Here is a 27,504-nt window from a genome sequence, read left to right as displayed (position 1 = left end):
ACTAACTTATAATGCATTACTTTTATTAGAAATCGGATCAAATGCACTTTAACTACATCAACTATAATCACGCAGTGTGAGAAACAGACTTACCTTGCAGCATGCACCTGTACGCAGACTCTGAGATGGCGTAGATGTGAGGGGGCATCTCGTGCCTCTTTTTGCCCCTGTACATCTCTATGATGTTCTCTGAGTAAATGGGCAGGTTTTTGTAGGGATTTATGACCACACAGAAGAGGCCAGAGTATGTCTGCGGAGAAATACAGTTAGAATACACTTACATATGAGATTAAAATGAAAACAAATTACACAATATATCATAAAGCAGTAGTATAGTTCACATTTCTAAAAATAAAAAGGCACATTTTTTTATTTTAGTTTGATTTCCCATTTTAATACAACAACTATAGAATACAGAGGGGGAAATCACTTTAATCCGTGGCCTGTATGGGGCCTATAGACTGTAAAATGCAGAGCGAGGTGGGACAAGGCTAATCCTGGACATGTCTGCCCATCAAACACAATAGACCACTAGATTAACACACTTCCTCTCGTGTATCATTGACTGGACGGATCAAAAGTTACAAATCTACAGAATATTTTAAATAAATTAAGCCTAACTTGTTTGTGTGTTAGTGGTTTGTACCGCAGGGCCCCAGACAGCAGCAAAAGCATTGACCCCTGAGATTTAGCAGGAATAATAGTGACAGGTCCACTCTATTGTGTGTGACAATGCCAAGAGAACAACTGCCCTGTACAAACATGCCCAGACATTTTTAGCAATATGTCTGTGCACACACAAAATAACTACTTTGCTTATATATAGTATTTCCCAAGTTTTGGAAGATATTGACTTTGTTCATTGTTATTCTTTTGTATTGTTATTGTCGAAAATTGAAAAAAAAATTATATTTTTGTGCTAATTTGTGATCATCACCCATCAGATGGGTCTGTGTAAAAAAGACTAGAAAGGTAAAATTTACATCAATAAAATCATTTGTGAACTTTATAACATCTTAACATTTTTGGAGCTTTGCCAAAGATTTTCTAATTAATATCAATTATCAACTACAACAGTCATATAGTCAGAAATATTGGCTAAAAAAGCCCATGTAAGTGCATCCCTATTTCTTCTCATTCGATCTTAAACATAAACATTACATGCCAGTTTTACTCTATTCACAATCACACTATGTTTACAGCACTGTTTTGCTTATTGTTTTTGTTGTCTTTACATTTAGGGCACGCTCCCGGACCCTCACGGTTGCTCTGATGCCCTGCTGTGGCACGGGGCCAGGCAGACAGATCAGTGCCCCTCACAGCAGGACGGCAGCATTGGCCCACACATGACTCAGCCCCGTCAGAGCACCCTAGGGGGTATTTCAAGGATTATTGGAGAGCCTGTTCTACACTCCTTCATAACAGGCACTTAGGTTAGAGTGTCTGGAAAGTGGAATCTATCATATTTTTTCCCCTCTGTCTCAATTTAATTAAGTACACGGCTGGAAGTGAACTGTGTGACTCTTTACGTGCCGATGTAGATTATTTTGAGCGGGTTAACTGACTTGAGCTTTCAGGAATTAGCATTAGCAAGTCTAGAGAAACTTGTAATAACTTGCTACAATAAATCTGATGTAAACACAGGAACTTAAGTGTCCCAAAAAATGAGCAAGATTTGATCCAATTCTTTCTCTCTTTTCTAGCTTTCTTGACACTAAAGTTAACTCCCTCATAAAAAGGCCAACACTTTCTTCTTGACAGTTGTTATGAGGGAAGTTTTTGCTTAATCTTGGCATGTTCTTAATCTGACATTGGAAATGACAAACATAACAGTGTCCTAGAGGGAGCCAACCTAATTTTTAAATAAATGACACCATCTGTAGAAAGGCTGCTGCTACATACAACAAAAGAAGACTTTAAGTGAAGTTAAAAGGTGAGGGAAATTAAGGTCTTAAACAAAATGGAATGTCAGCTAATTCTGGGACTACTCAAAGCCTCAAGATTTAATTGGAGGAATCCCTGGTGCATAAAAGCACAATACAGAAAACTGTTAATAGAAAATAGCTAAGTTGGAATAACACAGAAACCTTGACAAGAACAAATTTATCTACTCATTATAGTTTATTAATTGAGATCATGTTATATTCTCATTCATGAAAACATACACAGCTCTCAACTTACTGATCTGTTCAAATTTAAAGCTGAATTTGGAGAAAACGCAAGTGGTCTAATTTTGTTGTTTAATTTGTTCGTCAGTAACAAATGAATTACAAATGTTAAAGAGGATTACATGCCAAAATAAAAAAAAAATATGTACTGTATTTGAATTATATGATATTGCACTAATATCCACACACCAAAACAACTAACCTTAGCTCAGACATACAGCCCTGAGCTAAAGTCCATGGTGCAGTAGTCACATTAACAACAAAGAGATTTGCATTTGACCTGTGTTTCATAATACGCTGCATTGCCATTACTGCTACTATTATTCTATGGACTGACCCATCAGGTTAGATTAGATTGACATGGTTACGGTCACTATAACTTTACTTATTTCATTTATTTATATTTTATTATTATTATTTCTGGTGTTTTTAATGATGTTTCTTATTTGATTACTGAGCTGCACTGTGTCCAAGCTTTTATATTCATCATGGACCAGTTAAGTTTGTGTAAGTGCTAATAACTCTTGAGTGTGATAACCAAGTCTTCCCTTCTTCAATTCAGTGGTATTACAAAATCTATATAAAGAGCCAAGATTCAAAGATGGACATGTGAAGTTATGTCAGCACTACATTGTATTGGCTTGACCTCTTGGCTGGATGTGAAAACTTGCAGAGTCAGGAATGCTGAAGCAGCTGACACGTAGACTTCAGTGTACATGTTCAAACCACTGAAAGCTCCTTGTTCATTAGCTAAGCACAGGGTAGTAGCTTCGGGGCGAAATCAAATTAATGATTTATTTATTTTCAAGAAGGTAATTTAAAAATGTTTGAACTATAGACTAAGTGGACTAAGAAGTGGACTAAGGAGTGTGACGTCACTCACAGCGTTCAGCTACAGTCAAGTGAAGCTCACGAGGCTAGCAATTATAGGAGCGAATTCAGAGCCAGGTCCATATTAGGAATAGGAATTTATTTACATACAAACTACAGAGGTAAACATCAGGATCATGTAGATCACCTAAAACTGTTAGAACTCCATAAGACTGATCTCTGGAAACTTAACTATAAACTACATGCTTTCTTTCTCAAGAAAGACATCACAAGCACTACTCTGCAAGTTATAGTAGACCTCTTGTTCAACTTCCTGTGCAGTGTCAATTCACATAGTGCCAATAAAAATGATGCACAAAGTCTCAATTTAGAATACCAAAGCAAAAGCTGTGGTAACTAAGCTGTGGTAACTGTGAACTTTACAATATGATTTTTCTAAACATTTTTATAAGAATGACTCCTTTGTACAAGATAAGAGTAGTTTTATAAAATGTAAATGATGGCGATAAGAACACAGCTTCATTACAGTGACTCAGCACTGGCTCCAAACGAAAGCTCAACTGAAGTGAACAGTGAGGGGAGCTATTATTTGCACTGTGTAGGAGTGCAACTGCTACCATCGCACTAAAGGCACACGGTTATGCAACAGTATGAAAAGTAAGTAGCAAACTTTCCTTTTTTCTTTTCAAGATTTGCACTGGACTATTGTAGTGAGAAACAACATCTGCTTTTAAGAGGTACGAATCAACGAGTGATCTCTTGGCTGGAGGCCACAGTGTGCAGTGACTACATGGTTAGGCTTATTGGGCTGCACCTTGTTCCACCAAACACACACAGGAGGACATAAAACTGTACTTTAAATGGAAACCTTTTAGAAAGTAAAATATATCATTTGTTTTTCCAGTTTAAAAGCATCTGCTGCGCTGCTGAATGAGGGAGTGATGCACACAGGATAGATCAATGACCTCATCATTGAATGTCCATTTCATGACTCAGTTCTTCATTTTCAAAGCCGTTTAACCCCTCACAATGCAGAAATAACACACCCCACCAGCATGCATCCACTCACCCACACACCACAATAATATAGGAAAGACTGGAGATGACATTTATTTCAATCTGCGCTATTCCATGGATGCATTTTGCTTATTATGATATAATAACAGGGTATTGTATGTTTATTGGGAGAACTGCATGTTTACAGATTTAAAGTGCAGGAAATGCATCTGGTCCAAGGAAACAACAAGTATATGTAAGATGGAATCTAATTTGTTCTGTCATTGCATTAGTGGTTACTAGTATAAATATGTTTTATTTTTTATAACGTTATAAATATAGTAATAAATTCTGGTTATAAAGACTTACATAGATGAGTCCAGAGTAGTAGCGATCTTTGAGGTTGTGCAGCACTGATGCCTCGTTCAGACAGGTCAGCTCGGCCATGTCCTCCACTTTACTAAACTTTGGAGGATTCATCTTTTGAATGTCATCCTTGTTGACAATCGCCTTCTTCCCATTTTCCGCCAGCTCCACCACCACCTCATCTCCTCTCTCCTCCCGGACGCTGGCTGCCTCAAATCCATGCCTCTCTGAAGGGATCCACACCAGCCTCTTGGCCGTCCAGTCGGCCTGAGCTGTTGGGTTGTAGACCACGGCACGGTCCACAAACAGGTACCGCTCCGGGTCCTCCTGCCCACTTCTCTGTGACATTACTGCTGGAAAACTCAGCCACTACACCAGATGGCACCTGAAATCAAAACAGGGGTGTTACAACAATGATAATGATAATACTGTTCAGTAACTTCCCACAAGCATTAATAAAGCATGAATACCTGGTGTCTAACAATATTTTTGTTTCACAAATTATAAATAGATACTGCAGTTCTGATTATTTTTATAATTCTTATTAAAACAAAAATAATGTCTGCAAAAATGATTATAATATTATGCTGCTTTCTTAAATGTATCCCACTGTGCTCCATGATTCAATATTAGATTATACTCATAAAAATTTTATATCAAATAACAAATAACTGACAATGACAATATATTCAGTGGTTCAGGGATAACATCTTTGCTTCTGCTATGTACAGTATGTGGGTGGACAGCATAAGATTCTTTGTTTCTTGTTTTAAGCTCTAGATAGTAAATTAAAATTGTACAAAAAGCACACAAGAAAAACATTCTCCCTTCTTTCAATTAAGCGCAATGAATTAACAAAAATCTTCAGATCAGTCTTCAAGTGTTAATTGAATGCTGAAATGCTGTATCATTTTAACAGAGTCCATAAATATATCACTACTTTTCACTACTATGTGCAATAGCATCATAATCAGACACACTTCACACAGCCATAACAGTTTGTATCTGAAACTTTATAAAACATGTACTAACAGCTGTATTGTTCCCTACTTCGCATAGACCTCCACTCAAGCATGGCTCTTGTGAATGTGAAACAACCACAAATATAGTGGTTATGGCTCCCAGACATTTAACCTACAATTGCCACATGCTTAAATCAGACTCTGGTTAGGCACAAATGTGGGTCAGGTCACGGGATGGGGGATAAGAGCGGCTGCTGGCTGCCTTGTCACCCTTTGGCAGCTCAACACCATCGCTCGCGGGGGCGTGTGGTTGTCTAATATCGACAATAACAACCTTTTCCAGTGAATATTTTACACATAAACCACACAGTAATAGAGCACGTTTAGTGGCCTTTGTTACAGTTGTGGTTCTGATAAGTTTGTTGAGTAAGACCTTGGGAAACGCGGCTTATCGACAATAAAAGTGGGAGCATTTTCCAGCATATTGTGATTTTATGGTATTTGATGTATACAATAAAACCCTCTAATCTACTGCAAGGATATGTTAGCCTGTTAGCCTTAGCTCAAAGTTGGCGTGCTAAACTGTCTATCCCACCCGCTGAAAAAGATGCCACAAGGACGATAACACGGATTAGGAAGCTAAACCCAAACACAGATTTTAATTAGTCCTTTTGTGTCTTGGAAAATATAAAGGCGAGATATCTCATACTACTGTACGTTTTATAAGTGGTAAATAAGTTTAAATTGAAATAGACAGTCTCCCCAGCCCATCATGGGTGTGGATGGTTCAAAAGACGTCTGGATATGAGGATAAAAGCAAGCGGACAATGACCACGCCATGAGCGCTAGTCCTACAATAAAGATGTCCAAAAATCTAATACAAACCTAGTAATAAAACTGAAATACTAAGAGGCACAAGTTTTGTGGTGCCAGCAGGCTAACATTAGCTCTCGCCCCCGGTCCTCCATCATTGAAAAGTCATGGCACAATAATCCGCTAGCTAACATAAGTGCGGCTAACCCGCATCCTCCATTGAAAAGACACTCGGGCTTTTCTGTCCGACTCACCACACGCAGCGATGAAAGAACAACTGTCCCACAATGTATTAGTACCCAGAAGATTGAAGTAATATTCCCCCAATCTGTGCTCAAATAATGTGTCCTGTGGCCCGCTCTCTCATCAGTGGTACTCCCCCGCCATCAGCACCCTCTCAACCGAACTCTCGCCGCCCGGGCCGCGGAGGATGGATGCTCCGCCGCCCGCCACAGACGCGCTGTATTGGGCGACGCCCACACACGATCCCGGTGTTAGGATTGGCTGTGAAAGTCTACGGCCGAACCGCGATTGGTTGAATTTTATTTCCATCCCAAAACTTTGATCGTAGGCTACTGCTGCACAAACAAGCAACACCTGTCACCATCTAGTACTGGATTCACGTTTAATTGATACAAAATGTTTTAGCATCTCATCTAATATCATTTAAATAAGATGAACTGATGGTTTTATGTGGTTTTATGGTAGTAGCTTACATTTAATTATTATTAAAAGAACCAAGCTGTAGAGATTCACATGGAGTGTGTCCGAACAAGTGGATGAGGAGTGCACCAAATACGCAAAACTGGACACGTTTCGGAAAGCTTTTGTACTTAAACTTTGAGCACGACAGCCCTAAGTTTACTGTAGGATACAGGAGTAAATACCAGGTTAAGTGTAGTAGTACTAGTAGTACAGCAAAAAGATCAAGAGGTTAAAAAAAGAAAAAAAAAAAGAAAGTAGGACTACAATAAGGCAAAAATAGGTCTTGAGCTGAAATTGGTGCTGTATGCTGCCGTGCTCGATACAAACAGTAGAGGGCAACAGAGTCTAAGCTTTAACAACATTGCCACACTCAGTCCATGACTCCACTGTCAAATCTTTAGATAATAGAGTGTACTCAATCTAAATTAAGGGCTATTAATAATCAAATAAACATTTAAATAAAAGGCTACATTGAAAAAATACATCATTATTATATTGTCATTATTATTAGACACTAATTGGATGTTTATAGTTCATGTTAAACAAAGATGCCTTTGATAGCTTTTCAGGTCTTTTGAGGTACAGAACATTTTTGGTGATCCTGTTGACAGATCAGCATCTCAGTATAATTGCATGGGTGGGCAGACCATCAGACCTGACCCTCCTGTGCCTTCTACTCTTATCAAACATCTTATTTTAACACAATCTGACCAAAATGAATTGTTTTAGCTGGAACTTCAGCAGGTGAGATGATGTGTCCTGTTCCCTCTCAGACAATATTACAGTCAGTTACAGTTTTTCAGTTAGTCACTTTCACCTTTTTTGTTGAAAATCAAACTCTGAAAATCAAACAGGACCATGAATGCTCGTATTGGTCACAGACTCTTGAAAATTAGCTGTTTAAGTTTTTGCTTGAGTTTTCAGACCATCTAAAACTGTTTTGCCTGTGTTTGCTAATGTTTGCAGTGCATCTCCATGGCAACTGAGGATTCCACCATTCAGATACATGTAGAAAACCCCCAGAGTGATCTCACTGAAAACTGTCAATTTAACATAGTTGACTTTGTCCCAAGAGTTAGCTAATGAAAGTGCTTTTGTTGCCCTACTGGATCCTTCTTCTTCTTTTTTTTTTTTTTTTTTTTTTTTTTAATAGACCTACATTGATGGTGATAACTGTCACAATTTCTCAATCTTTCTATCACACATTTTGCTCTGGGGATCTACACCCATCACCACTGAAGCGAGGTACATAGTGCAAACCCGGGTGACATATAAAGAGATATAACTTGGCAATAGCACCTTATCATGATGGTTATTATAGCTCTCAGACTAGGAGAGCCACCCAGGTTTATGTGGAGAGCAGGGCAGTAATCTTCCCCAGGGGCTGGCAGAAAATACAATCAGAGCAACAAGTCAATACAACATCCCTGTGTCCAGACCTACAGTCGCTGAGCATAACAGCATCTGTTTTTGATTCAGTTACAATTTACCGCTATGCATTTAATATATTTGGACTTAACACAATAAGCACACAGCCTAATAGATTTATTGGATTAAAATGTTAACAAAACTCCAAATATGGAAGAGTCTTTAATAGAGCTAAGAAACAACTCTGGTTTCTATGGGGGAGACACTCAAACTAACAGTGTAACTATTTTGTTACAGGCTGTAAATGTCTCATCAAGGCCATCATTTTCTGAGTCCAAACTGTTCTATCTTTCATAAATAAATAAACACACCAGACACTTCTTGTGAAGATACAATAATAAACATTCTGTGTTACTATGAGAATACATGAAGCAGATATGTAATAATCAAATTTAGTGGGGAAAAAAAAAAATATATATATATATATATATATATATATATATATATATATATATATATATATATATATATATATATATATATATATATATATATATATATATATATATATATATATAAAACATTTACACATTCGTAGTAAAAAAGAATTATAAATCATGGCCTTTGCCTCTAATAGACCCAATGTGCTTTAGTGTGGCCCATGTCCCAACGAAATATTTCTTATACAGCCTAAAATAACATATTTTAAACTGCACAAAAGAATGTGTATGCGTGTGTGTGTGCGTGTGCGCGCGTGTGTGTGTGTGTGTGTGTGAGAGAGAGAGAGAGAGAGAGAGAGAGAGAGAGAGAGAGAGAGAGAGAGGGCGTGTAGACCCTAACTCTCCCACTCTCTCCCACATCTCTGTCTTGTTGCAGCACCCTCTCCTCCGCAGGTCCTCGTCTCATTCCTACTTGTCTCAGCATTGAACGAAGCTGCACCTTTACTGGGGCCGGGAAGAGGGGGCAGACAACTACTCAAGTTTTTCATGAATTGATCAGAGCGCACCGGAGGATCTCTATTTGAACCTGTGCTTTTACGCACAGCGAGTGCCTCTTTTACGCGCGCCCCACAGTCTCCTGGTCACCCCTGTATCTTTTTTCTCTCGAGGCTTCCCTCACCCGCTCCCGCCGTGGGGTCTCAGCTGTCCGTGTCCCTTCCCCCCTCCCTTGCGCCCTACCTGCCCCGAGCGCTGCTGGGAGCCTCCGGGCTGCTGCGCCGCAGGAGGATGTCTCGCAGGGAGTCCCCCCCTCCGCCACCCTCCCCTCCGCCACCTCCGCAGCTCATCCGTGGAGACAACGTGCTCGTCACGGACCGTGGGGACGAGGACCGCCCTGAGAGAGCTGAGCCGCTGTCAGACGCAGAGACAGAGATCATCCAGGGCACGTGGGGTTTGGTTTACAAAAACTGCGAGGACGTGGGCGTGTCTGTGCTGATCAGGTGAGTGACAGCAACAAAAACTATAGATGTATATTTCACATCAGTTTATATAGAGGTTGTACTTAGGAAGGCTTTAAACACTGGAAAAGTTCATGTTCATCTATAAGATGAGTGTTTTTTTTGTTTTTGTTGTTGTTTTTTTTAACCTGATTCTCAATTAATTAACCACTTTACTTTTGTAATATGAGCAATTTATCATTTTGGCTGCTTTGCTAAATTTTGTTTTATGTTATGAAACACAAATAACAAAATATAATTCAATAAGCTTTTACACAGGTCAAATCAACCAAGAGTTTTTTTCAAATAGTCTTCTAACAAGGGTTTTCAAACTGGCCCAGAAGTCAAATGCCCTCAGACCAACTTTTATTGGCACTCAGGCTTGAAATGGCCCGACTGATCATAGCCATTCAGTTTAACAGCACATTTCAGGAATTCTAGACCATTACCTCAATGACCTCACATTGCACTGTGATGTAAACGTAAAATTAATATCCCAAAAATCTAATTAAAAATAGAGTGGTTCTGTCAAACTATGCAAAATGCATTCATGAATGATCCGCTGTACTGACCACCAGTCTGTGGCCTTCTTCTTGAAATATGCTTCAGTATGTTTCCTTCTGTGAAAAAAGTTTGGACACAACTGTTCTACAGCCTTTAACCAAGAGTCAGTCAATTAACCAATCAATCAGTATGACTTTATCTGTCCCAGAGGGGTAATTCAAGCACGCCAAGTGTTAAATACAACAAAATAGATTAGCTCAAACGAAGGTCTCAAGCAGCAGCGCTTACAAGAGGGACTTACCAGGTTAAGTCTGCAGATCCCACAAAGTAGCCACTCTCAGGACAAAAGTGTCCCCTGTGTCCTGCAGGCTGGCAATCACATTCAGCATTCAGCATTATCTTGTTGCCATGTGGTCAGTTTGACTTTGTCATGCTATTTTGTATTTATTAGGCTGACTTGTTGTTTTGACATAACCTATTATTATTGCCTATTACTGTGATGAAACCATGTCTTCCTTAAAGGCCCTTGGTCAAATTAACTCTTGTGAGCTTCAAGCCATGTTAGGATGTTGTTACCTTATCAAAAACATACCTGGAGTCATGTTTTGTTTCATCCTCACATGTTTTAGTAACCCTTTATTATTAGTCTGTCTGCATCTCTGTTCCTCCTTGTGATTTCTTATAGTGGTTTTCAAGTTAACACCTTTTTTTTTTGTTCAGTACAGACTGGCAATTGAAATGATCAGTGATTCTAATGAAGGTGTATGGAGTTTAAAAACACAGTGGAGGACCTCCTGTATTACCATATGACATCACAAGGTGCAACAGTTTTTTTCTGTTTTGAGAGAACTCAGCCTAAATATGCAGTGTTTGCATTAAACATGTGTGAATGAAATAAAACACAATTCCAGGTGTATATGTGATGAGGAAAATAGCATAATACAAGCCCTTTAAGCTTCAGATAGCAAGTGCACACATCATTAGGAGCATCTTTCACCAAAACCAGGAGGGAACAGTGCATACCCCTCCACTGAGAAAGCCTTTATAAATCCTCTTTTTCACACCATTGTCACTGCTGTATGTTGGTGGAATTAATTCTCCATGCTTAACTCTGAAATGCATGTAGCTCTATACAGCTGCTTTGTACATTTACATGTTTATGTGTAGGCACTTTGTTTTGATGTGGTTATTGTGGCTTGTCGAATGGATCAAACTTAACACCAAATGGTATTGTAACAGCTTCTCTATCCCGCAGCAGGATTCGTTTCAGAAATTTTACTTGCGCTTCTTGAAATATAAAACCATTGCTCTTATTTTCGAAGAAAGGTAGATTGTCAAAAATGATCATCATCAAAGCTGCACTGTGTAACTTTTTGGTCAGGGGCCCATCACCTGCTTGTTTCTAGGGATATTTCACTGCTCTCCTTGGAATGTTCCAGAGTATGACATTAAACAGCTCTATGATGCTTTTAATAAATTACTAGTGGTTTTACTGGAAAAAAAAAAAAAAATAAAAAAAATAAAAAAAAAAAGAAAATCCATATAAAAACAGGCATTTTGACTGTGAGTGGGGTTGCTTCTCCACGGATCTGACCTGTAACTTGGTCTGATTTGGTCTCATTAATAATAGAAAGGTTTAATGCCATACTGTGAAACATTCCCAAAAAACAATGACATTTCCTTGAAGACATACATTGGACTGACTCTCCACCAGGAAAGTTACACGATGCACCTTTAAAGTTAGTGAAACTGAGACAAAATGATGAGTTCAGCCCTTCTTTTAGGAAGTGTAGTTGATCCTATAGTGTGAAAATTTTACAAACTTTCTAAATATACATGTATTTATTTAAAGGTGCATTGTGCAACTTTTGTGGTGGAGGGTCTGTAAATGCTTTTACAGTATGGCATTAAACCAACTCTATTGTCATGGCGACCAAACCAGACCAAGTTACAGATCAGATCTATGCAGAGGCAACCCCCTTAGTCAGAATGCCTGTTTTTCTAGATATTTTTGAGCTACAATACCACCTGTAATTCAATAAATGTAGGTAGAGCCGTTTGTACTGATGTATCCATAGAAACAAACAAGTGTCGAACCCTCTGTCAAAAAGTACACCTTTAAGTGCACCTTTAAATTTGGTTACATTCAAAACAAAAATAAAAATCATACAGCTATGTTGGTTAACAGCCTTTTCCACACCCGCTCTTGTAACTTCAGTGCCATATATAGAATTAAGTGTCCCCCTGTAACCTTGGTGCTACAGGCAGAAAAACCTGAGAGGGTTGGATGAAACAGGCCACATGTGGTCGTCAAGGCGACCGATGAGAGTGAAGCGAAAGGATTTCCAGTTTTGGGGGGTGACAGGAATCCCCCCAGGAAAGAGGAAAGGGGCAGAACCACTGTGAATATGTCTCATGGTTTCTTATCTGAGGCTGACAGCAACAAGATTTGGCACTTTGACATCTCCCTCATAAAGCCTGATAACAGTCGACTCCTCTCCTCTTTTACTCTCTGTAATTTGCCTCATTTTTTCCTCCTTTGATGAAAACATGACATTCTTCCTCATGTCTTCATTCTGTCACTTATAAGGAAGGGCTCATGGGAAATCAGTGATGCCAGGCTCCAGTGCTATAGCTAAATGTTTATGATATAAGAGGCGAAGTGGCATGTTAGGAAAATAAGGGCCTGATATTTTTAAAGGTCCTATGTTACACTTTAAGTCATGTTATAATGCTGTTACCTCATCGAAAACATACCTGGAGTTGTGTTTTGTTTCATTCACAAATGTTTGAATAATCCTTTATTTTTAGTCTGTCTACATCTCCAAAGCTCAAAATGCTCTATTGCAACGTGTGATGTAAGGAAGCAGTAGTTTTAGAGTTAACAGCTATTCTTTACCTTCAGTTCAGAGATTCAAATCAGAGAACTCAACCTAAATATGCAGGATTTGTGCGTTAAACATGTGCAAAAAACAAAGAGCTAAAACAGACACCGTACATAGCAGTGTTTACGTGGAGCAGTGTTCATAATATATTGTAACTGGGCATCACTTTCTTTCAAAAAATGTTTTTAGCATTGTTACTATAGCCAGGATGACAAAAGTGCCATAAACTTTTCTTATGATGACTTACCAGTTAAGCTGTAATGCAGGGGAGACAGCTGATACATCATCAGGGCTTATTGACAACAAATGAGTAAGAAATATAGTGCCACAGAATACACAGTATTGATAGTATTGATTAGTGAAAATAACATGATAAAGAAAATGTATATCGCTGTCAATAATACTCACTGTGTTCCTAATGGAAAATATGTCCTTGAACTAAAAGATGATAGAGCATGGGGCCCAGGACTAAATTTTGTCTGATATGACGCTTTTTTCCATTTTGTACATAGATCTTTCCTTTTATCATATACCTTTTTGATTCAATATATCTGGTTGATCACTGTGATGGTTTCCTTGTACATGTTAAGAAAGCAATAAAAAAAAAAAATTTAAGTTATGATCATTTAAAAATACATAGATCCACACTTGTAAATGAAGGACAAGCCTCAAACTCTAAAATCAGAGCATCTTTCAACTATAACAAGGATTTGCATTTTTATGTCGATCCATCTGCTTGGGTGCATTGCAAGAATAGACAGTGACAATAGCCCCAGTTGATCTCACCAATGCGTACAAATGCAATTGCACCAAAGAGAGCGGCATCTCCCGGGGCACTAACAGAGTGGTGCATATGGCAGCTATGTGGATACAGTCCTGAACTGCACACTCTTATTCTTCTGTCTCTATTAACCACTAATGGGTACATGCAAGACGAATAATTTTAAAGGAAAATGCTCTCAACACCCATGCTTTATCTCACAACTAACTAAATGTTACTTCTGCTGTTTTTTGGCCTTAAATATCTTTTCTTTGCTGTCACAGTTCTGGCCTTCAAATCTAATAGACTGTAAAATGCTTAAATAGGGCCTTGGTGTCAGACTATGATTTAGCTGTGCAGGTCGAACCTGACGCTTCCCTCTGGTTTCATTGTGCGATTAACACACACACTAATGTGGCTGCTGAGCTTTGATGACCTCATTTAAATGCACGGGCAGGTGCCAGAATCAGTTCTGGCTTCTTTAAGTACCAAATATCTATTCTCATCTCACACAGAGGCTCTGGGTTTGTCAGTGCCTTCAGATGAACACAGCCGTAACACATAAAACTGAACCTTCATGAGTGTATTCTAAATAAAACTGTGGCTGTATCGGTCTACTGTCATCAACAAAAAGCCCTTTGACTTAATGTCTCCACATTTTTCAGATTTCCCTGACAGGGGCACATCACCCAGCACTGCACATGATGATGCCTTAATGTTCAAAATGGCTATTTTGAATGTTTTCCATTAAAAAGCTCATACAAGTTACAGCTCGGTGGTTAGAACAATAGCTGTCAATTCAAATGTCCATGGTTTGCTGCAGCTCAAAGTGCATCTGTGCAGTGAAGATGGTTGAAGATTGAAGATTGGCAGCCTTGCTTGAGTCAGTCCACCCTGGGTCAGCTGTGGCTATAAGTTAACACCATCAAGAAATTATTAATTCTTATTATTACTATGGGATAATGTAGAACAATTATTATGCAATATCATGATCTAAAGCGTGTATTTCATAGGCATACTACTCTTGAAATGTGAAAGGAATTTCCACTTACCAGAGGCACATAAAAAGCCAAACGAAAAAGGACAGGAATTAAAAGAACTGGTCTGTTCTTCCCTTCAAAGAAAACGTTGCTGGAGCAGTGTTTTCTGGAGCCCAGCAGTGTGTGTTCATGTCTGTCTAAGCAGAACAAGAGCCTCAGATTGTCCATAATATTCTTGTCACCTACAATGAGAGTCAGTGAGCTGAGTGTAGGACTTACATTTGGGGGCTGTATGGGCCTGAGGCACATCTCCAGCTGTGAAAATCACTGTGCTCTTGCAGTCAGTTGGAGCACTGTCAAGACATGAAGTGAGTCAGAGAAGGATATTGATCTAAACACATACGTTTCGGATAAATTTTTTTAAAGATGATACTGTAAAAATTTTACAAATTCACACTGGTCTACTGGAGATTATTTTCTTTGTGTTATAATCAGTCAGTTGTAATGAGTTAAAATCAGACCATGCAGACTAAACACAATCGGGGTAATACGTCACATTAATTAACACTGTAATTAAATCATTGTGATAAATTTCAGCAATTTATTTTTAATCAATGTAACCTGATCCTCTATTTCTGCATTTTTTCTACTTCATTTTTCATGAGGTTGTCATTCAAACTTCTCTGGTTAAAACTCAAAAGCCGAAAGCTGCCATTTGAAACTTTAATTCAGATGAGTTGGCTCAGACAAAATACTGAACGCTGTTATCTGCATGGCTGAACGATGATTGACAGGAGGCCAGGCGAGTCTGCATTTCATATTACCGCTTTCCTACAGATTATTATAGTAGCCGGGGGAGAAGTACAGCTTTTCACTGATGGAAATGGCTAATGTGGACTGAATGACTTTAGATAAGCATATGGCAGAAATGGGGTTGCAGCCTCCCAGATCACAATATTTTTTTCTGAATTTCTGTGCCTCCTGCAGGTTCTTTGTAAACTTCCCCTCCGCCAAACAATACTTCAGTCAGTTCCAGGACATGCAGGACCCTGAAGAGATGGAGAGGAGCACTCAGCTGAGACAGCATGCCCGCCGAGTCATGAATGCCATCAACACGGTGGTGGAGAACCTTCACGATACAGAGAAAGTGTCATCTGTGCTGGCCTTGGTCGGAAAAGCACACGCACTCAAGCACAAAGTGGAGCCGGTGTATTTTAAGGTGAGGACCATCTGCCGCTGTCTGCAGATAGAAAACTGTTTAACTTTGGTGGTTCTGTTGTAATTCAAGAATCTCCTCACCAAGCTTCAGGGGTAAAATCACTCAAGTCTTCATTCAGCAAACCACTGAGACTTCATGTTCTTTTTCACTAGATCCTGTTTCCCCTTTTACCAATATTTCATGATATATTGTCACAGATTTTTGAACCTGTGATTACTATGACGAAAATCTCAAAATCTTCAGCTCTTTCTCTAATGCAGTACTGTCATACAGTGATTTTTGTAAGTGTCAAAAACAACATAACTGCCTGTCTCTGTGCTGAGTGGAAGAACAGGATATAATGACATATAACATTGTGAACATGACAGAACATATCTTTTAGTAATAACACTATTTCCTCCATCAGCACATGTTCTTCTTGTTTGTGATTTACAGGTTATGTTCTTTCTGTCATACACCACTAGCTGCTATAATGTTGTTTCCTCATCAAAAACATACACGGAGTTGTGTTTTGTTTCATTCACATGTTTTACACACAAATCCTGCATACTTAGGCGAAGTTCTTCTCGCAAACAGAAAATGCTCTGATCAAACTTGAGATGTTATGTGGTAATACAGGTGCTCCACTGTGTTTTTAAACTCTATAGACCTTAATTTCAGCTCTGGTATTGGAAATATCTACTGAAGAAAAAGGTAAAAGGAGGCTGAAAACTAGCTCTTCCTGACATCACAAGGTGGAACAGAGCATTTTGAGCTTTTGAAAGACTAATAATAAAGGGTTACTCAGAGGTGTGAATGAAACAAAACATAACTCCAGGTATGTTTTTGATGAGGTAACAGCATTATAACATATTTCAAAGCTTACAAGAGTTAATTTTGAGTAACTTTTAATTCTCTTAACAACTCTGAGCTATATGTGATGACAGTAAGGCATTATTTTCTGTTTAAAAGTTTACATTGCTCCAATTATCTAATATTAAAAATCTCCTCCTAGGAAGTAAGAGTAGATTGTACAGAAAAAGTGTGTACTTCCTAGAGGAAAATCAAAATTTTTAATAAACGGCTGCAATTTTTTCACCCAATGTTAGTAATGGAGTTCAAAAGTAACTTCTCACCTGCTACTAAATTTCTCTTTCATTTTCCCCATAGACTTTCAAAAAAAAAAATAATAATAATAATAATTGTATTAAAAGTTTGAAAACTTTCTCAAGGCTAATCAGCTATGTGGTAACTAATGACCACGAGACCTATTATTAAATTTAAAATGTATTACTAAAACATCATAAATCACTAAATTATTAAAGCATTTCACTGAATCTTTTTGGGCTTAAAACAACTGCATAGTGGATACAAGTTAGCACGTAGCTGATGATACCTTGAACTCTCTATGTGAAAAGTGAATGTAAAATTTTATTCCCGAATCAGAGTGGGCAGTCACTGTTGAGCTCCATAATATTACATCAAAACAAATGTCCTGCAAAATAAAAAGGGGGGAGAGGATAGCCCTGGTGTGTTCTTTTGCCCAATGGAAACACTTCAGGGGTATAGCAATCCACCAAAACATGCCTTATATTGAAAAAAACCTAAATAAAAACATTTTAAATCATGAATCCATTTGATCTGACAGTTTTTCAGCCATTCAGTTGTAAAGATCATATAATTTGTACTGCAGGAATTGTAACATATCAAAGACTTTACATAGGTGAGCCTCTCATATACAATACGTACATGTTAAGACTTTTACAATAAGTGTCATCCTTCCATTGTTTATAATGTGAAAATGAGCCCATATGTTTTAGTGCTGTCTGTGGACAAGCTTCCTTCTCCATGTGACTGAAGAGGGAAGTCTTTTGAATCCTGTCTGCAGTTTACAGATGCAGCTGTGAGCCATAAAGATTAGCCTCATTTCAAATCTCCCACCACTTCACAGTTTTTTTTCATAGAATATATTTAGAGTACGAATGTTATTTATTATAGCATTATAGTGCTTTATGGCAGCACTGACAGAACCTTTAGACACGTAGAAAACATGTAGAGTTCAATCCTTGTTTTTTGGTTCACAAGATATCAGTAAGTGCGGTTACTTATTACAGTTTATTCAGCACATCTGTCGATGACAGATAGCCTTGGAGGATACTCTGACCATCCCTATTGAACATCAGAGATCAGAAGGAATACTGTGACATTTTTGCTGTAAGCCTTGAGCATGGTACCCTGTGAGAGACACAGAATAACACTGCTTGTTTATTGTAGTGGAATAGCAAAGTAAGTACCTGAAGAATATAGACAACTTCTGAAATGTGATGTTTATTGGTGATATTTTAGACAATACAAACAAAAACATTTAGACATTTTGGCTTAAGGAAGGAGGTTTGGGGGAGGGGGGTAGGGGGGTAGGCCTATCAAATTCCAAATAATTAGCATAAAAACAGACAGAATTCTTGAAAAAGTTGTTAAGAGGATTTGCCTTACTTTTTTTTAATTTTTTTTTTAAATCTTATCTATTTCCAGAGGTAGGGCAGAGTATCATTAAGAAGTTGCTGGTACGATTCATACCTCGCTACATCGGCCACGATAAGATACATATCTTGATACAGTGCACTTTCTATTTGATATGATATATTTCAAATCCCCTCCTTGAACCGTCACCTTATCGTGGTGGAGGGGTTTGAGTGCCCGAATGATCCCGGGAGCTATGTTGTCGGGTGCTTCATGCCCCTGGTAGGGTCACCCAAGGCAAACAGGTCCGGGGGGACGGGTCAGACGAAGAAAGGTTCAGAAGTCCCATATGATGAGTCACACACGGAGGCCAGTTACGTTGCCTGGATTGGCGTCACCGGGGCCTCACCCTGGAGCAAGGCCTGGGGTGGGTGCTCGCCAGCGAGTGCCTGGTGGCTGGGCCTTCCCCCACGGGGCCTGGCCGGGCTCAGCCCGAAGGAGCGACGTGGGGCCGTCCTCACGTGGGCCCACCACCCGCGGGAGGAGCCATATGGGGCCGGTGCAGAGAGATCTGGTCGGCAGTCGACGGCGGGGGCCTCGACGACCGGATCTCCGGACATGGAGACTAGCTCTGGGGACATGGAATGTCACCTCGCTGGGGGGGAAGGAGCCTGAGCTTGTGCGGGAGGTTGAGCATTACTGACTAGATATAGTCGGCCTCACCTCCACGCACAGTTTGGGCTCTGGAACCCAACTCCTTGAGAGGAACTGGACTCTCCATTTCTCTGGCGTTGGCCGTGGGGAGCGGCGGCGGGCTGGTGTGGGCCTGCTCATTGCCCCACAGCTCAGCCACTGTGTGTTGGAGTTCACCCTGGTGAAAGAGAGGGTCGCGTCCCTGCGCCTTCGAGTCGGGGACAGGTCTCTCACTGCTGAGTACTCGGCTTTCTTGGAGTCCATGGGAGGGGTACTAGACAGTGCACCGACCGGGGACTCCGTTGTTCTCCTGGGGGACTTCAACGCCCACGTGGGCAACGACATTGACACTTGGAGAGGGGTGATTGGGAGGAATGGTCTCCCTGATCTGAACCCGAGCGGTGTTTTGTTATTGGACTTCTGTGCTAGTCATGGTTTGTCCATAATGAACAGCATGTTCGAGCACAGGGGTGTCCATAAGTGCAAGTGGCACCAGGACACCCTTGGTCGGAGGTCGATGATCGACTTTGTAGTCGTGTCATCTGACCTCCGGCCGCCTGTCTTGGACACTCAGGTGAAGAGAGGGGCTGAGCTGTCAACTGATCACCACCTGGTTGTGAGTTGGGTTCGCTGGTGGAGGAGGAAGCCGGAAAGACCTGGCAGGCCCAAGTGTGTAGTGAGGGTCTGTTGGGAACGTCTGGCGGAGCCCTCTGTCAGAGGGACCTTCAACTCGCACCTCCGGGAGGACTTCTCCTGGATTCCGGGGGAGGCTGGAGATATGGAGCTCGAGTGGGCTTCATTCTCGGCCTCTATTGTCGATGCGGCTGCTCGGAGCTGTGGGTGTAATGTCTGTGGTGCCTGTCGCGGCAGCAATCCCCGAACCCGGTGGTGGACACCGGAAGTAAGGGATGCTGTCAAGCTGAAGAAGGAGTCATATCGGGCCTTGCTGGTTTGGGGGACTCCTGAAGCAGCTGACTGGTACCGGCGGGCCAAGCGTGCTGCAGCCCATGTGGTTGCGGAGGCAAAAACTCTGAGCTGGGAGGAGTTCGGGGAGGCCATGGAGAAGGACTATCGGACGGCCTCAAAGAGATTCTGGCAAACCGTCCGGCGCCTCAGGAGGGGGAAGCAGTTCTTCACCAACACTGTTTACAGTGCGGGGGGAGAGCTGTTGACCTCGACTGGGGACGTTGTCCGGCGGTGGAAGGAATACTTTGAGGATCTCCTCAATCCCACCGTCACGTCTTCCGAGGAGGAGGCCGAGGCTGGGGACTCGGAGGCGGACTCATCCATCACTCTGGCTGAAGTCACTGAGGTGGTTGGCAAGCTCCTTGGTGGCAAGGCTCCGGGGTTGGATGAGATCCGTCCTGAGTATCTTAAGTCTCTGGATGTTGTGGGGCTGTCTTGGCTGACACGCCTCTTCAACATCGCGTGGCGGTTCGGGGACAGTACCTCTGGACTGGCAAACCGGGGTGGTGGTCCCTCTGTATAAGGAGGGGGACCGGAGGGTGTGTTCCAATTATAGAGGAATCACACTCCTCAGCCTTCCCGGTAAGGTCTATTCCAGGGTACTGGAGAGGAGAATCCGGCCGATAGTCGAACCTCGGATCCAGGAGGAGCAGTGTGGTTTTCGTCCTGGCCGTGGAACACTGGACCAGCTCTACACTCTCCATCGGGTGCTCGAGGGTTCATGGGAGTTTGCCCAACCAGTCCACATGTGCTTTGTGGATCTGGAGAAGGCATTCGACCGTGTCCCTCGTGGTGTCCTGTGGGGGGTGCTCTGGGAGTATGGGGTCTGGGGCCCTTTGCTAAGGGCTGTCCAGTCCCTGTATGACCGGAGCAGGAGCTGTGTTCGCATTGCCGGCAGTATGTCAGACCTGTTCCCGGTGCATGTTGGACTCCGCCAAGGCTGCCCTTTGTCACCGGTTCTGTTCATTGTATTTATGGACAGAATTTCCAAGCGCAGTCAGGGGCCGGAGGGGGTCCGGTTTGGGGACCACAGACGATGTTGTCCTGTTGGCTTCATTGAACCAGGACCTGCAATGTGCACTGGGGCGGTTTGCAGCCGAGTGTGAAGCGGCTGGGATGAAGATCAGCTCTTCTAAGTCTGAGGCCATGGTTCTCGACCGGAAAAAGGTGGCTTGCCCTCTCAGGGTGGGTGGGGAGTCTTTGCCTCAAGTGGAGGAGTTCAAGTATATCGGGGTCTTGTTCACGAGTGAGGGAAGGACGGAATGTGAGATTGACAGGCGGATCGGTGCAGCTTCGGCAGTGATGCGGTCGCCTGTATCGGACCGTTGTGGTGAAGCAGGAGCTGAGCCGAAAGGCGAAGCTCTCGATTTACCGGTCAGTCTGTGTTCCTACTCTCACCTATGGTCATGAGCTCTGGGTAGTGACCGAAAGGACAAGATCGCGGATACAAGCGCTCGAAATGGGTTTCCTCCGCAGGGTGGCTGGGCGCTCCCTTAGAGATAGGGTGAGGAGCTCAGTCACACGGGAGGAGCTCGGAGTAGAGCCGCTGCTTCTCCACGTCGAGAGGAGCCAGTTGAGGCTCGGGCATCTGTTCCGGATGCCTCCTGGGCGCCTCCCTCGGGAGGTGTTCCGGACATGTTCCGCCGGGAGGAGACCTCGGGAAAGACCCAGGACACGCTGGAGGGACTATGTCTCTCGGCTGGCCTGGGAACGCCATCGGGGTTCCCCCGGAGGAGCTGGAGGACGTCTCTGGGGTGAAGGAAGTCTGGGAGTCCCTGCTTAGGCTGCTGCCCTCGTGACCCGGCCCCGGATAAGCAGACGAAAATGGATGGATGGATATTTCTAAACGATTTAATATGGTTCAATAAAAAATAAAAAATAAATCATGGCTGTGATATAAAAAGTCCTTGTTAAACAACTTCTTGTGCAAAGTTAATATGAAACACTCCCATTTTAATCATGAAAACAGTGAAAATGTCAAATGTGCAACATAAATGAGTTTCCTTCCACTAAACAAGCAAAAAAAATAAATAAATAAATAAAATTGCAGCACTGTAACAAAATTATTTAGTAAAATATGCGAAAAAATACTCTTGGCGATATATCGACACAGCAGCCCACGAAATCGATATTCTATCATCACATTAAACGAAACGATATATTGATATTTCAATATTTTTGCACACCCCTAACCAGAGGGTTTGCATTTGTATTTATTTTGACCTCCCTTAGCGGTGGAAGCACAGCTATTCTTCCTGGCATCATTTTAGCATTCATGGGGTGTTCATAAATACCTGACATAATAATAACAACAGAAAAATAAAAGAAATACATAACAAAAAAAACAGACACACATACACATATACACTGGATTCATATTAAACTAAAATATAACAGCGCAAGCCATAATTCAATACAGAAACAGATGTAATAATGTATTTTCATACCTATACCAGGGTGTGGGTATATATATTTTCCCACTCATATTTATTGATATCCACTTCTTAAATTTATGTATGACACCACGGCCCATTTTCCACTTTAAAATGCAGCTTTCTTCTCTGTTCCCGAACTCCAGTGGTGTCCCTCTGCACATTATCATTTTGATTCCTCGCTGCTGCCCGTCCACCCACCACTTTCATGTTAAAGTTTTTATCATTTTCAATTCTCACCTGTCTCGCCTACATTTAAAGTGAACAGATTGCTGTTTTATTAATACTGGTCTTCCTTTTTTTTCTTGATATCATTACTTTTGTGATTGTTATTATGGCTACAAACAGGCTCATATACAGTACATATTTAAACAATATGAATGATTTACCACTATGACAAATGGGGACGATTAAAGGTACTATATTGCGCAAAATAACCTTTTGTGAGGTTTTTTTGAGGACAGTCCGAAATTTTAGACATAGGGCCTCATATCCTAGTTAGCCGGAGTGTTGGAGAAGTGTGGAGACTCTTTTTTAAATATTCCATCCAGTATTGCAGAGGTCGCTGGTGCTAGGCTAGTGCATGTCAATGGCCATAGTTAACCTGCCATTAAAACAGTCTTACCCATTCTACAGTGCACTTGAGACTGTCGATGTGAATGTCTGTGTCGATAGAATAATTTTAGAACTAAAATCAACCTTGCATTTGAAGGATTTATGTCTGAGCAGCAGCAGCAAGTTGTACTTCCTGATAGAAAGCTTGGCAGTCTGGGCTCGCCCCAACACTCAGTCCTGGTTTAGTCCTGGTTTAGACCAGATTTAGTCTTGGTTTAGTCCTGGTTCAGTTCTGGACACTCATGTTGCAGGTCACTATAGGACAGTACTGGAGAAATCAATGTTTCCCACAGCACTTTATTTATAGTTAAAGTGGCCGCCTTGAAAGCATGTGGCCCCTGCCTTGACTACGTCCCTCTAAACCACATGAATCCTCAGAAAACTATGGTCGTCGCATGGAATTTCATACACGTTTGAGTAATCCTTTATTATAAAGTCTTCATCCCCAAAGCTCAAAATGCTTTGTTCCACCTTGTGATGTCATGTAGTGGTTAGTTTTCAAGTCAACAGCTCCTTTTGCCTTTTGTTTGGTAGAAATTGGCAATTCCATGGCTGAAATTATCCAAATGATTCTAGTGAAGGTGTCTGGAGTTTAAAAACACAGTGGAGCACTTTCTGTATTAGTACATGACATCACAAGGTTAATCAGAGTGTGTTCTGTTTGTTCTTTTAAGAGAAGAACTCAGCCTAAATATGCAGGATTTGAGTGTTAAACATGTGTGAATGAAACAAAACACACCTCCAGGTCCAGGAAACAACATTATAACAGATCACAATATAGTCCCTTTAACGGATTAGCAATACAAAATGGCCAACAACAGCACAGAGTTGAGTACTATGAAATACTTGATCTGTGTACTATCTATAACACCAGTGTATTGTTTTTCTTTTCCTGCCCAGATTCTGAGTGGCGTGATGCTGGAGGTGCTGTCAGAGGATTACCCAGAATGCTTCACTGAAGAGGTGCAGCTGGTGTGGACCAAACTGATGGGTGCAGTGTACTGGCACGTGACCGGAGCATACACCGAAGTGGGCTGGCTCCAGGTCTCCAGCTCCGCCGTGTGAAGAGAAACAGCTGAACAGTGGACTCAGGAACGTGGTGAATCAGATGAGTTTGGGTAAAGTGTGAATGGATTGGGAGAGACCCACTGTGGTCTGTTGCAGTCATGAATGAGGTGAATTTGTTTTGTTTTATTTGGTACTTGTGGTGCTCTTTTCATCGCTGTGTTATAATTACACCATAGGCTTCAACACACATCAGGATACGACTCTTTGGAGCGTGGCTAAATGCTTAATATGAATAGCTTTAATGTAATTATAAAGGCTATTTATTTATTTACAGATAGTTCAGTGTAAACTCCCGATGTCTCTTCATTTAACCTCGAAGATGGGCACATGACTTCAGACTTGCCAATGTTCTATTTAAATGTAATTTTAGTGAGCATTTTAGGGGTGTTCTCATTTTATGCAAAATTGATTAATGCATTACTCATGAGTTACATAATTCAATCTAAACTGTTAGGACTCATGCAATCAATGCAACCATTTTTTAAAAAGTGCTATTTTCCAGTTTATATTTTGCAAAAATGTTACATACTTTTGCTTTAAAGTACATCCCATAAAAACTAATGTAAACAGAACCAAATATCAAGATAAGACTAGTGTTTTCTTTGTAAGAACAATTTCAGAAATACTTTTATCTATACATCTCAAAATACCCCAGTAATAATGAAATAATTTAATGAGACAGAAAATCAACATTGTGACAAAGAACATGATCATAGCAGACTTAACACCTTTGTTTGGGAATCTGATTATTTCAGTGCAATCTAAAAACAACAACAAAGGCTTCAGCTTATGAAGTGCGATGAATAATTGGTTACATTTTGCTCCCGTAACAAAACAAAAAAAACTTTCTTGGTATTAAATGACATTCCACAAACAGTACAATGCAAAGGTAATCAAATTGTCTTGCTGGTTGCTGTATATTTTCTTATATATTCCCCCAGGAAATATGTTTTTAGATTTTAAAGGTGCATTATGTAACTTTTCTAGTGAAGGATCTGTCAAATTCTTTTCTCAGTGGCGATGTTACTACTTTGTCTGAAAAGTTTCACAGCATAGTATTACACCTTCATGGACACCAAACCAGACCAAGTTACAGGTCAGATCTGTAGGGAGACAACCGCGCTCACAGTCACAATGTCTGGTTTTCTAGGTATTTTTCAGCTATAAAACCATCTTCCATGCAAAGGAATGACATCTCTATAGAAACAAGAAGGAGACAGACCCCCAACCAAAAAGTTACACAGTGCACTTTTAACATTTCTCATTCATATTATAAAAGCTCAAGTCTGATGCAGTTTACTCCATGTCTCATTCCACCTCCTATGGTCATCTCAAACTGTGACTTCTTCAGATGAAAAATACTGTAGCTATAGTTTTAGTTTCATAAAGTTAAAAGACACAAACTTTTTTTTGTTTGTTTTATTAAGTGTAGCATATTCCAGCTTGACCACCTTTCATTTTGTTTTGCCAGGTAGCTGTCCAAATGTTTAGACAAGAAATGATTTTTACACTGTTGGTGGGGCAGTTATTGTAGATGATGCCCTGGCTATGGGACCATGGAGCTGCAGACTGTTATGATATACTGTATATTCTTACTGTGTCCTATACTATATCATGTATGGTTAGGAGACTTGCAGATCTCTCTATTGACGCACTTGTATGCTCTTAATGTCTTGTTTAAATTTGCCAATGTGTTTGTATAAGTGTAAAGTGGGCAAGTGTGTATACTCTTTGGCTTTCTACAACTCACTGCAGACATCTTAAAGAGGGCTGCTTTGCTCCAAATCATGAACGATCTTTTTATATGGTTTCTATTTCTTTTTTCATCACATTTTTCCGAGCAAAAATACTGTTATTTAAGTGGTACATGGGTTGATAGAAGCCTTCACACAGAGGCCTTTCTTTGTGTGAAGGCTTCCTCAATGCTAATATTTACTTGACTGTCTCTTAGTTTACTTCTCCCAGAACCGCTCGATAAGATGTGGTGCATTTAAGGACCTATTAAATGTTTAGGAACTTGTCCCGGTGGTCTAAGAGGGAGAAAGAGTTGAAATGCTTTCACTTTAAAGTAACCTCTTTTTAGTGAAGGATTTTTGAGAGAGTCCCTCATGATGAATCTCTCTCCTCTCTCTGGTTTCAATTCAGTCTAATCCAACTTTACTTGTTGCACATTTTACCAGCACAAAGTCTCCACAGAGTATGCACACTAACTAATTAACTATAAAACCATAAAAATAATAAGCAAGTCAATAAAAACATGAGAAAATACTAAAATTACCAATAGAAAAACAGAAAATAAAAGACTGATTTACTATATAACTATAACTGCTTCACAACTAACTGTAGTCCACTCTTTTAGACTGACTCACAGCTTAAACGTCAGCATGTTACTTGTTAGTTCAGAACTGTTGAACCAAACCTAAGCCAAAATCCGTTCACACCTCAGGCATGTCCGCTTATTTCTCATTTGTCACTGCTAAAATCCCATAGAATTGGGTGATGGGTGGTCTCTTTGGGCACAATCACCTTCTCTCCCCAATTAAAAATACACTGAACTGATCCAAAGTATACAATGTATTTTATCATTTACTCCTTTACAGACTTCTTGTGATTGTCATTAGTGTCTTGGTTTATTGGGTTTTTGACATTTTATGGGCAGTGACATTCCCAAAAATATTTGAGGACAAGCATGTCAAGGTTAAGCTGCATTTGAAGCAAGATATACAAGTACATACCTATAATTATAATCGCCTAATGTCATATAGGACCCTTGCAAAGTATACCATTTCTAGCTTGTCTCCATGGAAATGCATTACTGCGTCTAGAATGTTCCACAGTATAGATTAAACGTATCGATCGTGAGGGAAACAAACAGGTTACAGCACCACGCTACAGTACAATTCAGATCTGTGGAGAGTGGCTCCTATTCACAGAAAGAATTATTCTATTTTTGAGTAATAAAAACACATGTAATGAATAAATACTAGATGGAGATGTTTTAAGTCATACCATGGAACATTTCAGGCAAAGCAATTATATCTCCATGGAGACAAGAAGGTGGCAGACCCTCTAACAGAAAAGTTGCACAGTGCACCTTTAACAGACTGGGATTATTGAAGAATGTAGAATGAGGAAAAGAAAAAAAAAAGAGAAAAATTTACAAGTTGAAAAGGTGTATTTCATAAAGACCATCATATAATTCCAATTAAAATATAAGTTCAAATACCTGTTTTAAATAGGCTAACAGAGACGACCATGTCCCGTTAAATAGTATCTTGACATTATAAAGAAATCCCTTG

At 40.5% G+C, this 27,504-nt stretch overlaps 2 protein-coding genes across 2 annotated transcripts in view; one reads left to right on the top strand and one right to left on the bottom strand.

Annotated features, from left to right (window-relative positions):
- Positions 1 to 6,555, bottom strand: part of LOC110166163 (myosin-10-like) — a 38,936-nt gene extending 32,381 nt beyond the window's left edge. The window contains exons 1-3 of the mRNA XM_055158572.1: positions 6,391 to 6,555; positions 4,365 to 4,746; positions 94 to 250 (exon numbers count right to left, since the gene is read on the bottom strand). Of these exons, the coding sequence (XP_055014547.1) occupies positions 94 to 250; positions 4,365 to 4,709 (502 nt within the window). The 5' untranslated portion in view covers positions 4,710 to 4,746; positions 6,391 to 6,555. The remainder of the gene's footprint in view (positions 1 to 93; positions 251 to 4,364; positions 4,747 to 6,390) is intronic.
- Positions 6,556 to 9,435: 2,880 nt separating this feature from the next.
- cygb2 (cytoglobin 2) lies at positions 9,436 to 26,393 on the top strand. The gene is made up of 3 exons (XM_020931502.2): positions 9,436 to 9,647; positions 15,761 to 15,992; positions 24,038 to 26,393. Exons 1-3 carry the CDS (start codon positions 9,436 to 9,438, stop codon positions 24,200 to 24,202), a joined length of 609 nt encoding a protein of 202 aa, XP_020787161.1. The 3' UTR covers positions 24,203 to 26,393.
- Positions 26,394 to 27,504: the final 1,111 nt, after the last annotated feature.

The sequence above is a fragment of the Boleophthalmus pectinirostris genome, unplaced genomic scaffold (genome assembly GCF_026225935.1).
Source record: "Boleophthalmus pectinirostris isolate CB_2022bp ecotype Guang Dong unplaced genomic scaffold, ASM2622593v1 HiC_scaffold_22, whole genome shotgun sequence".
NCBI classification, from domain to species: Eukaryota; Metazoa; Chordata; class Actinopteri; order Gobiiformes; family Gobiidae; genus Boleophthalmus; species Boleophthalmus pectinirostris.
The sequence above is the reverse complement of the archived record's forward strand: the minus strand, read 5'-3'. Positions and strand labels throughout refer to the sequence as shown.

Coding starts and splice junctions, on each gene's coding strand:
- cygb2 (XM_020931502.2), top strand. CDS start 9,436: ATGTCTCGCAGGGAGTCCCCCCCTCCGCCACCCTCCCCTCCGCCACCT. Junction 9,648..15,760: donor GGCGTGTCTGTGCTGATCAG/GTGAGTGACAGC, acceptor TGCCTCCTGCAG/GTTCTTTGTAAACTTCCCCT. Junction 15,993..24,037: donor TGGAGCCGGTGTATTTTAAG/GTGAGGACCATC, acceptor TTTCCTGCCCAG/ATTCTGAGTGGCGTGATGCT.